This window comes from Anabrus simplex, chromosome 3 (assembly GCF_040414725.1).
Source record: "Anabrus simplex isolate iqAnaSimp1 chromosome 3, ASM4041472v1, whole genome shotgun sequence".
Taxonomy (NCBI): domain Eukaryota; kingdom Metazoa; phylum Arthropoda; class Insecta; order Orthoptera; family Tettigoniidae; genus Anabrus; species Anabrus simplex.
The window spans coordinates 169,953,830-169,970,879 of record NC_090267.1 but is presented as its reverse complement, the minus strand read 5'-3'; the positions used below and the strand labels follow the sequence as shown (position 1 = coordinate 169,970,879).

The window sequence follows — 17,050 nt, the reverse complement described above, 5'->3', positions numbered from 1 at the left end:
ACCAAGCCGACCCAACAAGCATATCGGCAAGACGCCAATTTGGAAGTCGGCTATAGACAATATTCACCTGTGTTGTCCTGGACCTCCACCACTCCATCTCGGAAGAAACCATCCTCTCCGACCTCCACACAACGGGAGTGTACAGCGCAACCCGACTCTACGATGGCTCCGTACCAGCACCAGGCGTACTTTTATTTCTCACCTCTCCGACCGACCGTGACCATCTTCTCGCCACTGGTGCCCATCTTCGCAGCGGTCTTCATCGCGTGGAACCCACTCCTCGCCAAGTTTTCGACCAACTACCGGACTACTCACCTGATCTTCCTGCATCTGCTGCTTCTACGCCACCTCCCTATATCTCCCCGCCACAACCCTTGTCATCACTCTGCATCACTTCTACAACCACCACCACCACTATTACCACCACCACCTCCTCTGTTCACAACCCCATCACCAACTCTATCACCACCTTGATTACTTCCCATCCCACCCCTATAATGATAACTACTGTCCCCACACCTCCCCCATCAAATCAATAACCAGCATCTGAAACTGTCACCGATACGACGCCATCATCATCACCAGATTGCACCTGTGTCATCCGAGGAGTGTTGATCCGCTCTTATCCACACATACCATCGTCCAAGCCCTCCATCTGACCGGAACACCAGTGTGTCGAGCAACCCGGATCTTCAATGCCTCAGGACCTACGCACCTCGTTCGACTTCATCTAACGACTCCGGACACCGCCCAACACCTCATCGACAACGGAATTCATCTCCAAGGCCGTCATCATCAGATTGAACCCTTTCGTTCTCCTCCCCAACCTTCTACCCGACCTCGCACATCTCGTCACCGTCCCCGGTTAGCTCCACCTTTCCTTCCACCGAGTCCACAAATCCGTTTTTATCCGCCTCCACCCGATTTCTCTCCAACACCACCGCCCCTATCAAACCCCTCCATATATTACTCCTTTCACTGCATCACTTCTCTTGTAACTTTCACAACATCGCCCATTCCTTCACACCTCGCATACACCCCTCACTAGTCCCACAGCCTTTGCATCCTCCCTTTACCCAATCATTCTTCTCTATCTGCTTATAATTCTATGAATAATCTTTATAACATGTCGCAACCGAAATTGTAAATCTGTAACTATTATTGGCAATAAAATCTCCCAACACACTATACTCCCCTTTACCCAAGAGGCCCCTTCTCTCAACACTCCTTAATAGTACACATCTCCTTTCCCATCTCCTTCTTCTATCAAATCTCTTGAACCCCCCCCCCAAAGCTCCCGGCCAGAGGGAGGGCGTTACCCTTCAGGTGGCCCGCCCCACTCCTTCAGGGTGGGGAATGAAAACGTGAAAACAACAACAAAATAAGGCAAGGTCGGTAGATGCAGAGTGGGTCTCGCCCTTTAAGTGGCCACGGCTGGTCCGTGGTCCAACAGCTCTGCACTCTGACCGGCCAACCGAGCAGGGGAGGGGTGGCCACGGCTCTACCGTGGCTCTACGCCTCTGCATTCGGAAGACGGGACAGGGCTGGAAATCACGGCTGGCCCCAACCGTCGGCTGTACTGAGAATGGTTTTCCGTGGTTTTCCATTCTCCTTCACTAAGGCGAATGCCGGGACAGTTCCTAGTATAGGCCACGGCTACCAACCCCCTCATCTCCGAGCATCTCCTTCACCGTAAGAAATTTCCCGGCCTGAGAGACGGCGTCACCGTCTAAGAGGACCCCCTCCCCCTTCAGGGGAGGAATGAAAACATTTTTAGTAGTAGTAGTAGCATAGGGCAATTGAATAGTATTCAAACAAATTAAGACTGATCGTAAATAATTGACATGTAAAAAGCAGTGAAGCTGCAGGTAAACTTTACAAAAGGCCATCAAAGGCAATTAAGAAACATGTCCTGAAACTGAAAAGCAGTTATGACTGATCCTTTAATCAGGAAATTGTTTAGCTATACCAAGACTCAACAATTCAGCTCAATTATTATTTTACAAAGAACACAAAAATCGAGCGCCGCGCTCACATACCTCTAGCAGCGAAAGGTTCAAGAGATTCCGTTCCTGTAACCTCTTGGGTAATTTATCTAGCAAACCAAGTAGTCTGCTTGTCAGAAACCTTGTGAATTTATAATACCGTAAAGAAAAGCCATCTCCTTACAACCTATGGAAACGCTTGGGAAAGAGGATCGTAAAGGCTACCACTATTCGTAACCTTGTCATTAAGTGGAATACAGCATTTAGCTCTATGTGTGTGGCCGGTCACCTTTGCACACCACAAATTAAACTAGGTGTGAAGTTAAAGAAATATTGTTCCTAATGTTTCAGCTTCATGACGGGGGATCACACCCGTGTCCTTCGGCGTGAACTGAGCACGCCTTTACCACCTCGACTAAGCAACCTCTGTTATAAGACTACGTAAAATGCCTACCTAAACCCTCGGGGGTGTACGGCCCTCAAGGACATATCTTAACGAACTTAAAAGGTAAAATGGAGAAGATACAGTACATAGTGATCGGAATAAGACCTACACGTTTGGGAGGTCTTCTTCTTCTTCTTCTTCTTCTTCTTCTTCTTCTTAACATGTTTACCCTCCAGGGTTGGTTTTTCCCTCGGACTCAGCGAGGGATCCCACCTCTACCGCCTCAAGGGCAGTGTCCTGGAGCGTGAGACATTGAGTCGGGGGATACAACTGGGGAGAATGACCAGTAACTCGCCCAGGCTGCCTCACCTGCTATGCTGAACAGGGACCTTGTGGAGGATGGAAAGATTGGAAGGGATAGACAAGGAAGAGTGAAGGAAGCGTCCGTGGCCTTAAGTTAGGTACCATCCCGACATTTGCCTGGAGAAGTGGGGAAACCACGAAAAACCACTTCCAGGATGGATGAGGTGGGAATCGAACCCACCTCTATTCATTTGACCTCCCGAGGCTGAGTGGACCCCGTTTCAGCCCTCGTACTACTTTTTCAAATTTCGTGGCAGAGCCGGGAATCGAACCCGGACCTCCGGGCTGGCAGCTAATCACCATCACCATCAGCAGCGCCATATGCCCTCACTCTGTATGAACACTGCGGAGAGGTTTGCAATTGAATTCAGGCTTTAGGCACGCTATCTAGTGATTAGAAATTGTATACCACCACCTACCCTGCCGGCCAACAGTCCGATGGTGAAAAATGTTACGATTAGTGAGACTCGAACCGGCTAACCACGGTGTCAGACCATTTAGACTTAACGCCTTAACGATCATGGCCACCAGACGGACTTTGAGAAGTATCTCTAATTTACTATCTAAAGCAAATTACAAAATGTGAAAAATTTTGCACTTTATAAATTGAGTAAATATTGGGATATCATGCCCCATTAGAGATTAGTTTAAGGCTTGCTATTTACTTTACGTCGCACCGACACAGATATGTCTTATGGCGACGATGGGATAGGAAAGGCCTAGGAATTGGAAGGAAGCGGCCGTGGCCTTAATTAAGGTACAGCCCCGGCATTTGCCTGGGGTGAAAATGAGAAACCACGGAAAACCGTCTTCAGGGCTACCGACAGTGGGGCTCGAACCCACTATCTCCCGAATATTGAATACTGGCCGCACTTAAGCGACTGCAGCTATCAAGCTCGGTAGTTTAAGGCTTGTTATTACAAGTTTCCTGAAGGGTGTTAGGCTCAATGCCTGTTATATGAATGTGGTCGACCTGACCGTTTTAAATGCTTATTAACGATGTAAAGAAAAGTAGTACGTCGCACACATTTCAAATTACTCCCTCAGAAACCGGGATTCATTAACACACATAATAAATCTTTCTTAATCCGTTTACCCTCCAGAGTTGATTTTTTTCCTTGGACTCAGTGAGGGATCCCACCTCTACCGCCTCAAGGGTCGGGGAATTAACTGGAGATGAGGGTCAGTACCTCACAAAGGCGGCCTAACATGCTATGCTGAACAGGGGTATTGTAGGGGGCGGGCGGCAAGGGAAGATTGGAAGGGATAGACAAGGAAGAGAGAAGAAAGCGGCCGTGGCCTTAACTTAGGTACCATCCCGGCATTCGCCTCAGGAGAAGTGTGAAACCACGAAAAACCACTTCGAGGATGGCTGAGGTGGGAGTCGAACCCGCCTCTACTCACTTGACCTCCCTAGGCTGATTCGACCCCGTTCCAGCCCTCGTAACACTTATCAAATTTCGTAGCAGAGCCGGGATTCGAACTCGGGTCTCCGTATCTGTCCTATACCGGAACAAATTGTCAGACTACTTAAAACAAACGCTGAATGCTCCCAAAGCAAATAATGACTTGGACTTTGAATGTACGACACTCCTCACGCACTCGAGACACAAACGAAATCGACGCTTGGGGTTGGTCTGCAGTTCTTGTAAGATCGGGCGAGATGACCGTGCGGTTAGGGGCGCGCAGCTGTAAGCTTGCATCCGGGAGATGGTGGGTTCGAACTCTACTGTGCGCAGCCCTGAAGTTGGTTTTCCGTGATTTCCCATTTTCATTCCAGGCAATAGCAGGAGCTGTAACTCAATTAAGGCCACGGCCGCTTCCTTCCCACGCCTAGACATTTCCAAGCCCATCGTTACCATAAGACCTATCTGTGTCGGTGCGACGTAAAGCAAATTGTAAATAAAAATGCGTGTAAATAAAATCCTAAAAAATGACAACGTGATTCAAGTCAAGTGTACATTCATGACCCGAGATCCACTGTCACAGGTCGTAAAATGAATTGGTATGGCGGAGCTTATTCTTTGGGTTCAATCATAATAAATTGTTGATATTTGCATGCCAGAGATTCGATCATAAGATTATATGATATACCGGGTGGTACAGCTGCCCCTATTTTTTCCCGAATATATGCAACCAGCTAGGACGTAAATGCCTCTTAGTCCCATCTTGCGCAACACCTTACAGCATGTGATGTTATGTGCAGTTAACCCGATGTAGACTTCTCCGCACAATGGAAAAATGGTACAAGAGGCAGTAAATGAGGTCCATCTCAAAAACACTGTACCATTTTATGTAGAGCGGTGTCCAATACTCTACTAATTTTTACGAAATGTTACTATACTGTACAAACCATAAACACGCCTATAGCTGTCGGTAGAGAATTGCGCACCTGATTGGTCCAAGAGGCCATTTTCTTTTGATAGAAAGGGCGGTCGTGGTATCATAGAAAACGTGATAGGGTAAGACCAATTACAGACATGTCAATGCACCACCATTTTGTACAGTCTCATCACATCGAAATTGATAGAAACGTGTTTTGCACTGTAGTTTATAATCTGTGGCACGCAAATGCTGTACAGCAGATGTGATAGCTTACGCCATGTAATTACTACCGTTAGAGCGATCAAAAAAGGCATAAAATGGGACCATAAGGCTGTAACTCATCAGTAACTTGTCGAAGCGGGAACTTCCGCTCTCCTCGTGAATACAGAGTTACAAGGACGGGGCTTATACGTTGCAAATAGCTGCGCGGAATTACGTATGGAAGGCGTACCTCGATAGGTTACTTGAAGCAGGAAGGGTTCCAACCATTCTTGAGTCGTGCTTTTTTAAATGTAATTTCGTATTCGCCTAGGCATCGTTTACGAAGACCTTTCTGAAGTCTCCGATATTCTTCTACGGAAGTTATAATAAACAGGTATCATAAATATCGCCGCATACGCACCGATTGTGAATACCACCTGAAACATAACGCTGGACTCATTCAACCAAGTAACGCGTAGAAAATGGTTGCAACTATCTGGGCGTAAGAGAGACGCGATTCTTTAGTTCACTGTGGTGTTTGCACATTCGAGTTCAGAACTTTTAACATCAACGATCAGTATCGAAGCGATAGCCTAGGTAATTCCATTACTACAGAGCATCGAGACCAATTCTTCGTCGCCTGCAGTGGCTACATGGCACCAATCGCAGCGAGCATACGATATGTTAGCAGGCATTTAGAGTTCGAATCTAGTCACGAGCTTCTCAATTTCATTTTTATATTATACTTGTAAGGCCATTCGTAATAAATATTTAACGTTCTTAAGTCTCAAAAGTAATTTGCTACCTTTACAAAGAAAGCATACATACGAAAGGAATAATAACATGCGACTTCCATATGGCAAACGACTACAGGGAATGAAGCGCAGTGCACGTGTTGTCAACATTCTGACCCACCCATTCAACCAAGCAACTGCGCACGTTCGACTCGAAGACCAACTAACAGCGGTCTACACTTCATACGTAGGGCACATGAAACAGCATATCGTAATCCTAGCAGCAACGTGTGAGCACGTACTGTACGGTTAGCACGAAAGCAGACATTATGTATTCACGGGATGATTATGTGAATATGGTACTACTTTATGGAGAAGCAAGGCAAAATGCACGGGAAGCCAGACGCTTGTATCAAGAACGATTTCCTGGACGAAGGCTGCCAACTGCAGATACATTTCGACGTGTTGAAAGACGGTTGCGTGCAACGGGGTCATTTCATACATTACCCCCCGTTCGGGATGCTCCAGTGACGTCTGGAAATAACGACGAAGCTGTTCAAAATGCAATTGCATACAACCCGCACACAAGCTCATAGGCCATAGGAAATGAACTGAACATCAGTCATGTATCTGTACTGCGAATATTGCACCGCCATAAATTCCACCCTTTCCATCAACAGTTGCACCAGGAACTTCACGGAGATGACTTTCCAAAACGGATAGAATTTTCGCAATGGATATTACAAAGAGTTGAAGCTGATGTCCGCCTCTGTGGTGTAGTGGTTAGCGTGATTAGCTGCCACCCCCGGAGGCCCGGGTTCGATTCCCGGCTCTTCCACGAAATTTGAAAAAGTGGTACGAGGGCTCGAACGGGGTCCACTCAGCCTCGGGAGGTCAACTGAGTAGAGGTGGGTTCGATTCCCACCTCAGCCATCCTGGAAGTGGTTTTCCGTGGTTTCCCACTTCTCCTCCAGGCGAATGCCGAGATGGTACCTACTTAAGGCCATGGCCGCTTCCTTCCCTCTTCTTTGCCTATCCCTTCCAATCTTCCCATCCCTCCACAAGGCCCCTATTCAGCATAGCAGGTGAGGCCGCCTGGGCGAGGTACTGGTCATACTCCCCAGTTGAATCCCCCGACCAAGAGTCTGAAACTCCAGGACACTGCCCTTGAGGCGGTAGAGGTGGGATCCCTCGCTCAGTCCGAGGGAAAAACCGAACCTGGAGGGTAAACAGATGATGATGATGATGATGAAGCTGATGCGAATTTCTTAATGGACATTCTCTTTAGTGATGAATCCAGATTTCACAACAACGGAACTGTTAATCGTCACAACTTCCATTACTGGAGCGTTGAAAATCCTCACTGGATCAGGGCAGCTCGATTTCAGGTACAATGGGGCGTCAACGTGTGGTGCGGGATACTAGGTGACAAGATAATTGGACCATATTTCTTCGAAGGAAACCTCACGGGACGACGCTATCTAGAGTTTCTTCGTGAGTACCTCCCACTCTTATTGGAGGATGTGCCCCTTATGACACGGTTACGGATGTGGTTCCAGCATGATGGAGCTCCCCCACACTGGTCGTTGGCAGTACGGAACCACTTGCATAGGACATATCCTGGACGATGGATTGGACGAGGGGGTCCGGTCACATGGCCGGCTAGATCACCTGACCTTACTCCACTCGACTTTTTCCTCTGGGGTTATTTAAAGGAAAGAGTCTATGAGCAGGAGCCTGAGAGCCCGAATCATTTACGGCGGCTCATCACGGAAGCCTGCAGGCAGATTCTACCACATATGTTGCAGCAAGCACGAATGTCTCTCCTCCACCGTGCTCAGATGTGCATTAACGAAGCAGGTGGTCATTTTGAACATTTGCTTCATTAAACGAATGGCCATGCATAAGCCCATCGCACCGCTGTCGGTACAATCTCACTTTATTGCAAATAGCTCTTTTAAGAGCTCCTTAAAAAACAAACATAGCTGAGTACCTGCAATATGAGAACTGATCATGATTTAGATTTGTCGTCAACAACACGACTCTCACGAACATCAACAACGCAGTAAAAACATTCGTCGTACACAGGACTCGAACCGCCTACTAACGAACACCGGTACTCTCCTCTAACTTTCAGCAAGCTCGGCTATCACAGGTTGCTGTTGAGCGCTGCTGTGTTGCTGCTACTTTTAGTCATTCACCAATAATATTCTCTGTACAGGACGTTTTTGCGACACATAATTTTCACGATTCTTTACCATCAATCGATATTTTATCATTAATGCTGATTTGCTTGACACGAATAAACGAATTATGGAAAGTGTTGTAAGAGCAGACATTGTAGTGAGTAGTCAAGGTCAATATTTTTAGGTTCGACTATAATCTGCGGGTTGCATAAAACTGCGTGAATAGGGGCAGCTGTACCACCCGGTAGATTTAACGAGTTGCGCGTCGGTCGGGCTTGTCGAACGAGGCCTTGGAATCCCCGCCTATCATTGGCTTTTCACTGTCTCGGAGTGACCTCAGTTTGGTCCCACGGTGGTAACCGCCACTTAGTTTTATAAAAATACATAATTAAAGCAAATTTTAATGGGATTTTCTTTCATTAATTATATCTTCACCAATTTGCCCTTTCATTCTTCTTAATTTTCTCTGTTTTGACAGTTCTCCCTGGGTTGATAGAGGGCCAGTTTCCTTGTTTTATTTTCTAATGTGTAACTCTATCTCCTTTGTCTGAATGCTCGTAAAACTGGGTCTGTCCGTGCAGTAGGGTCCATTTTCAAAGTTTGGAGTAGGTACGAACTGAATATACTTCTTAACTTGGGTCTTGGGTCAGTACCGGTAGGGTACAATATATATTAAATGTTAGTTCCAACATATAGGGATGTAGTGGATAAAATAAAATATACCAGGTGTATTTTTTCTTTTTCTTAATTTAGTATACAGCTTTTGGTTCTGGGAGGTCCGAGGATATGTTTGGCTCGGCAAATCTGTAGCTGTTACTGGTGGTGGGCTAATCTATAATTTCCTGTTTCACAGTTCGACCATCTGCACAATCAATGTGTCTTTTCCGTACTTGTTGAAAAAATCTGTAGATGGTCAATTTTAGATAAAGAAAATTTTAACAAAACAACCATTGTGCAGACACACAATCATTAAAATTTTATTTACCTACTACTACTAAAACGTTTTCATTCCTCCCCTGAAGGGGGAGGCGGGCCTCTTAGACGGTGATGCCGTCTCTCAGGCCGGGAGATTTGTTACGGTGAAGAAGATGCTCGGAGAAGGTGGCGGGGTTGGTGGCCGTGGCTTGTACTAGGAACTGCCCGGCATTCGCCTTAGTGCAGGAGAATGGAAAACCATGGAAAACCATTCTCAGGACAGAAGACGGTTGGGGCAGCCGTGAGTTCCAGCCCTGTCCTGTCTTCCGAATGCAGAGGCGTAGAGCCACGGTAGAGCCGTAGCCACCCCTGCTCTGCTCGGTTGGCTGACCAGAGTGCAGATCTGTTGGACCACGGACCAGCCGTGGCCACTTGTAGGCCAAGACCCACTCTGCATCTACCGACCCAATTTTATTCATATTGAGATAAATACTTTGTTGCTAGGAAAACGTGGACTGCAGATTAGTGATAATTTCAGCGTCTTTTGTTTTGCCGCATATCATATGTGTGCATGTATGTGTGCATGTATGTAATGTAGATGATAATATTCCTGTTCTTATGTGTATGTGAAGTAATGTTGGATCATGTTTCTGTTTTGACAGTTTGCTCTCATGGAGACGGTCACCACTGCCATTCTCGACAGGTTCCCGAACTTGAGAGACTACAAGATGTGGGTTGTTCTGGTTGTAGCTGTGTTTGGTTACTTTGGAGGGCTCATCTTTACCACTAATGTAAGGCCATAGTAATTTCATTGCCTATATATCTATTCATACCTCTCCTTTGATAAAAAAAAAAAAGAAGTAAATAACTACATGTCTCTGTCGTGGAATGAATTATGTGCATTTGATGTGCCAATATGCAATTTCAAAATTGTAATTGCCAAAAACAGTGACCCCTATTTTAGGCAATCAGGTACAAATAGTAAAACATTCACATTGCAGTTACATAAAGAAAATCACTTTTATCATTCTCCCCAGTGACATCAACACGAGGTACACAGCCCTCATCTGTAGACCACTGGGCTATTAAAGCCTGGTTACACATTTAAAAGCATGCTCAATTTAATATCCCTTTTGGCCAGTGCTACATATCTGACTGTGGAAATAATTTGCATGGGAGAATGCGGCTGTCTATGACCAACTAAGTAAGGCTATAATTCCATTTAAAAACAACTTGGAATCGCTGCCTCATGATATATACTGATCAGCCAGCACATTATGACCACTACCTATCATCGATATAAAACCGTTCAGGCATTAGTAGCATAACCTGACGATGATTGACTACTAGTCAAACACAAGCATGGTGCACGTATTATCAGTGAGCGTGCTGTCCGTGTGTAGAATGGGGAAGGCGTGTGATCTATCTGAGTTTGCCCAAGGGCAGATTGTGCTGGCCCGGAGGCTCGGCACGAGCATTTCGTAAACTGCACGACTTATCGGGTGTTCCAGGAGTGCTGTGGTGAGTGTCTTCAACAAGTAGTGAAACCAAGGTGAAACCACATCCAAACGTCGTGGGGTTGGGCGGCCACCCCTCATTACAGATGTCGGACGTCGTAGGCTGGGCAGACTGGAAAACAGGACAGGCGGCAAACTGGGGAGGAACTAACATCCGACTTTAATGCTGGGCAGAGTATAAGTGTGTCTGAACACACAGTGCACCGAACACTCCAAAGGATGAACTTCCGCAGCCGACGACCCATGCATGTGCCAATGTTAACACCACGACATCGGCAACTAGACTGAAATGGGCACGTGACCATCGTTACTGGACATTAGCGCAGTAGCAGAGCGTTGCATGGTCTGGTGAATCCCGATACCTTCTTCATCATGCCGAAGGGAGGGTGCGAATCCGTCGTCTTCCAGGAGAACAGCTCCTTGACACCTGTACTAAGGGATGGAGACAAGCTGGCGGAGGCTCAATTATGCTCTGGTGAACATTAACGCGGGTTTCCATGGGTCCAGTGGAGCTCGTGCAAGGTACCATGACGGCAGAGAAGTATCCTACACTGGTTGCAGACCACATAAACCGCTTCATGATGATCATGTTTCCCAACGGCAGTGGCATTTTTCAACAAGATAATGCACCATTTCACAAGGACAGAAGTGTGATGACTGGTTCAAGGAACAAAGTGGTGAGTTGCAAATTGATGTGCTGGGCCCCAGCTAGCAAGATCTTAACCCAATCGAACACTGCTATTAGGTAGGTAGTCATAATGTTCTGGCTGATCAGTGTATATTGCACATTCTTTTATGTGCCCATTATTTCTTTAAGTATGTAATAATGGCGTTTGGCCTCCGGAGAGGCCTGGTGCAGTCTTTCGATTTGACGCCTTCTAGGCGACCTACACGACTTTTAAGTGGGTGAAAACTGTGTATTGGCGACCACGGGGCCCTTAGCTGAGTGCCAGGCTCCTCACTTTCGTCTATCCTATCCGACCTCCCTTGGTCAACTCTTGTTCTTTTCCGACCCCGATGGTATTAGAGCATTCGAGGCCTAGGGAGTCTTTCATTTTCATGCCATTCATGGCCCTTGCCTTTCTTCATCCGTTACTTCATTTTTCAAAATGATGGATCCCTTATTTCTTTTTTTCTCTCTCTCTTTAGCCCCTGTGGGTGGGGGACGCAGACGAATAATACACCCATGGTATCCCCTGCCTGTCGTGAGAGGCGACTGAAAGGGGCAACCAAGGGATGATTGCATTAGAACCATGAAACCACTTTTGATTCATACCATCACGCGGGGAACACCATGGGTTGCCTGTACTTGCGAGTAGTACCACTATATTAGGTACGAAATAGGTTTGTGATTAGTAGCAGTAAAGAGTGGGTTCTCCTGTGGGTTTCCAGTACCCGTGCGTCGTACCCATGTGAGCAACATCACAGGTCTGGGCGTTGCCTGTGAGTTGTACCACTATATGAGCGACACCGTGCCTGTGATTAGTACCCACTATGTGAGAAACACCATGGGAATACCGGCACCCGTGACTAGTACACCTAGGTGAGGAACCTCATCGGTCTGCGTTGGCTATGAGTGGCGCCACTGTGTAAGAAACACCATAGGTCTGCGTTACCTGTACGAAGTACAATACTTGTGAGTAGTACCATCTTGTGTGGAACACCGTGAGTCTTCGCTACTTTTGATTAGTACCCAAACATGACAAATACCATGGTTCTACTTTACTCACGACATGTACCATTCAGAGGGGCCTTAGACCTGGATTTTAGACCCCTTTACATCAAGCATCCTCGATTCAGGATTGTGCCTTATAAGTGGTCCCTTGGTCAGTAATACTATTATTATTTATGACCTTTTTTTAGTTGGATCCACTGTTTTTTTGTTTATTTGGTTTTTCTTGTTTTTCTTGGGTTCATGTCCATCTATTCATTCTTCATGACACTTTTTTTATTTTGGTCAGTGGATGATTTTGAACCTTTTGTTGTCATTTCATTTCATACAATTAGGGGCCGATGACCTCAATGTTAGGCCCCTTTAAACAACAAGCATCATCATCATCAAACTGTGTATCTTCAACTAGTCAAAAAACACCTAGTATAAAATTTTCTATAATCTTTGACATTTTTTTCCATATATCACATTTATCTTGTATTAGGCACATAAAAGTCAGATTCAGCTGCCTTTCTATCAATTTCATCATCATGTGAATGTGAGCTTCATTGTACGAAATTTGGGTCTTAATTTGAAAGGACAAGAGACTGGTACTTTGGTTATAAATTATTTGGTTAGTAAAGAACAGGGGTGGCCACTAACCTTTATTTTGGGTGCCACAGATTTAGGAGACAAAATTGGGAGCATGTTTAGAAAATGGTTTGTAAAATGAAGACACATTTTTCATTTTATAACAAATGAAGGAACATTTATTTTCTATACTACACAGAACATTATTGTTCAGGTGCACATCAAGGAATGAGGTTTTACTTTTGAGAAGTGCTTTTGGAGTGTTCATTTTTGCTATTAGTTTTTTGAAATCTGGTTGATAATTGGTAAGCGCAGTTTGCACAAGTTCACTTAAATGTTCATCAGTTAGCTCAAATAGATATTTAGATTTATTGAATTTAAGCAGTGAGTACAGTGATTCACACATATAAGTAGTCCCAAAGATTGAGATAAGTCTCTTAGCATATTCTTTTGTTACTGGGTATTTTTCTTCTGGAACATTCTTTCAAAATTCTGTGGTAGAAACACCACTTAGTTTGAGTCCTTTCAGTCCCTCGTCCTCTTGCAGTTCTAGTAGCTCCAGCTCTACAGTTGCTGTATCCTTTGTTATTGGTGATGAAACAGCAAAAGGATTTTAGAGGAATGAGGTTTAAGTGATCTCAAATCGTTAAATCTTGATTTCTTCAGCAAGGTCAAACATTTTACTTATGTAATCTTCAGCATCTACCTGAACGTCATGAAGGCTTTCAGTAATTTTCTTCAGACATTTGAAGTGGGCAAATGTTTTAGTCTGAAGATATTTCCCAAAAAGCTTTAACTTGCCATGAAAGATAAAAACAGTCTGAGCCAAATCAGAAATAAGTTTCTCTCTTCCTTGTAAAGATATGTTTAGCATTTTTAAATGCTGGACCACATCTGTAAAACAAAGCCAATCTAACAACCACTGGGGGTCACTAAGTTCAGGGAAAGATTTTTCCTTTTTCTTCCATAAACTGTTTGAGTGAATCAAGTAATTAAAAAAACCTGCTAAGAACACTGCTTACTGATAGCCATCTTACTAAGCAGTATCAAGACACATCATCAGGAAGCTCATCATTCTTCATATCTTCTATAAAAGATTTGAACTGTTGATGTGTTTTGGCACTTGAGCGAACACCGTTCACAATTTTTAGAACTACCTGCATAACATGCGGGTACTGAAAATATCTTGCTGCTAAATGTTCTCTGTGAATAATACAATGTACAGGCAGGAAATCAGGAAATGATTTGTCAGCCTTTAAAAGCCCAATAAGCACTTGTTTTGTGCCAGTCATAGATGGTGCACCATCAGTAGCAATGCTGACAATATTACTGATAGGCACTAAGTTTTTCTGTATAACACCATCCAGGGCTTCTTTAATGTCACAACCATAAGTAGCACCCTTCAAAGTAACCAGGTCTTAAAGTTCTTCCACCACCTCCAAGTCCTTTGACACATACCTCATACATCTTTGATATCAGTAGACTCGTCCAGAGCCAGACTTACTGCTGAACACTCGCTTAGATTTTTTAGTAAATTATTTAAAATATCCACACTAATAACAAAACCTCGCCCCTCTATTGTGTGTCCAGCAACAGGCATTTCATTGATCCGTTTATGCAGTTTCTTATTTTTGGGTTCTAAAACAGAAATAACTTTGCCATGTTCTTCTTAATAAACTCCCCTTTTGTGTAAGGCTGTTTTGCTTTTGCAATATTAGAAGCCAAGATGAAGCCACTTCCTAGGTAAAAATTGACATAACCCTATTCTGACCATGAAGTTTTTCCTTTAGCAATTTCAGTTTGGTTTTCCTTATCTGAGAGCCAACAGAAAAATATTTATTGAAACCACTGTGGTTAGTGTCATGATGGCATTTTAGATTACTGGTCTTGAACTGTGACAAAATTATTTGACACAAATGACACATTGGCTTTCCGTTTCTTTCTATAAAAACAAATTCTTCATCCCAGTTGGTATTAAAAGCTCAATTCTCCTCTTAATATTTACGCTTCTTAGACGGCATTGTAACTGTTTGGACACCAGGCCACAACTATACTCAAACAGCACACAAAAACTGTACAGAGAAAAGTATCGGCACTCGCTACTGCCTTCATGTGAACACGACTGGCTTCACCTCACGACACTGATGCACTGACACACTCTAGCGCTCAAAGCACTATCTAACGGAAGGCCCCGGAACTATCTTCACCTCCCATCTATCACCACTGGCCTACAGCGCTAATAACGTTAAGCCGCACATCGCTGTCACTGACTGCCACTGGCTGTCAGATGTTGTTAGTTTCCATTAATTACTGTATAACCAGTGCTTAGGGAATATAGCAGGAAAAGTTCATTCCAACCATTTATCTCTTATATTATTGTTTGTATGTCAAGCAGAATAGCTCAGACTGTAGAATGCTGGCTTTCTGAGATCAAGGTGGTGAATTTGAAACTGGCCTCCGTTTGTCTTTGAGGGTTCCTAAACAGGCCTAGTACGATCCTGCATTTTAACATCTCCAAAAATCATAAAATGTTCTTAGTGGGATGTAAACTTAATAACAGTAGTAGTAGTTTCTTTTACAGTTGGCTTTACATTGCACCGACACAGATAGGTCTTACGATGACGATGGGATAGGAAAGAGCTAGAAGTGGTAAAGAAGCGGCTGTGGCTTTAATTAAGATAGAGCCCCAGCATTTGCCTGGTGTGAAAATGGGAAACCATGGAAAACCATGGAAAACCATCTTCAGGGCTGCCGACACTGAGGATCAAATCCATTATCTCCCGAATGCAAGCTCACAGATGCACACCCCTAACCGCACAACCAACTCGCTTGGTAGTAGTAGTAGTAGTAGTAGTAGTAGTAGTAGTAGTAGTAGTAGTAGTAGTAGTAGTAGTAGTAAAAAACTGAAATGGCATATGGCTTTTAGTGCCAGGAGTGTCCGAGGAAAAGTTCAGCTCACCAGATGCAGGTCTTTTTGATTTGACGCCCATAGGTGACCTGCGCATCGTGATGAGGATGAAATGATTATAAAGACGATACATACACCCAGTCCCCATGCCAGCGAAATTAACCAATTGTGGTTAAAATTCCCGACCCTGCCGGAATCGAACCCGGGACTCCTGTGACCAAAGGTCAGCACGCCACCCATTTAGCCATGGAACCGGACAGTAGTATTAATAGTAGTAGTAATGATGTCCTTGATGTATCTTTCGACGGCAATATCCTGGCATTACTAATTTCTTGAGTGTGCATGCTGTGACTAGGTCATTCAATCTTAGTCTTGAATATTCGATTTTACTGTGCACTGAACAATTGTCCACTGTCATTACAAGAGTACATGCACAATGACTTTCGCATAGTCTTTTTGAGATGGTGCTTCACATCAAGATCTTGAAGATGCATCTAATCACAGAAAATTCATTAAAATACTGTGTTTGCAAAATGGATGTAGCTATTCTTTTCAAGCACTTTCCTCCATACAAATCTTAACTATAATGTTTTAACCAACTTTTGTATTTTCCAGGTTATAAATCTATTTTTCTGAATTAATGTGTAGAATGCATAGAGAGAGAGAGAGAGAGAGAGAGCTAGATTATGTGTGTTAAACTTCAGTCTAAGTGGAAGCACTGGAGTTGAGTAAGAACATCCAGTGATCTTGCTCCTTCTCTGCCTTACCTGCCCCCTCAACCACGATTGGTTTGAGTGACCATGAGGCTTTTTCTGTTAGAAGAATACTTTACACACTCTGGACATATTGTTATAAAAGCAAACAGTAAAAATCCCATAGTGCTACAGCCCTAATGGACCTTGGCCAACTAAGTTACCACTGCTCAGCCCGAAGGCCTGCAGATTACAAGATGATGAATGGTCAGAGCGACAGATGCACCTTGGCAATTATCCGTGGCTTTTATAGACTGGTCCACTTCCGGAGGTGCATATGGCCCTGAGGTTCACTCAGCCTACACCAGAAATGAGTACCAGGTTAATTCCTGGGGGCAAAGGCGGCCGGGCGTAGAGCTAACCACTCTATCCCATAACGTGCCAAGGTTAACAATGGTGGAAGCCTTTACCTTCCACTCCTCCAAGGGCCTTCATGGCCTGTATGGAGGTGACTTTGCTTTGCTTTGCTTTATAGACTGGGTCCACCCTCTTGCCATCAGATAGCTCCTCAATTGTAATCATGCAGGCTGGGTGGAC

General features: G+C 44.5%; 1 protein-coding gene across 1 annotated transcript in view; it reads left to right on the top strand.

Annotated features, from left to right (window-relative positions):
• Positions 1–17,050, top strand: part of GlyT (Glycine transporter) — a 778,762-nt gene that overhangs the window by 734,267 nt on the left and 27,445 nt on the right. Inside the window, exon 9 of the mRNA XM_067143829.2 lies at positions 9,757–9,885. Coding sequence (XP_066999930.1) covers positions 9,757–9,885 — 129 coding nt within the window. The remainder of the gene's footprint in view (positions 1–9,756; positions 9,886–17,050) is intronic.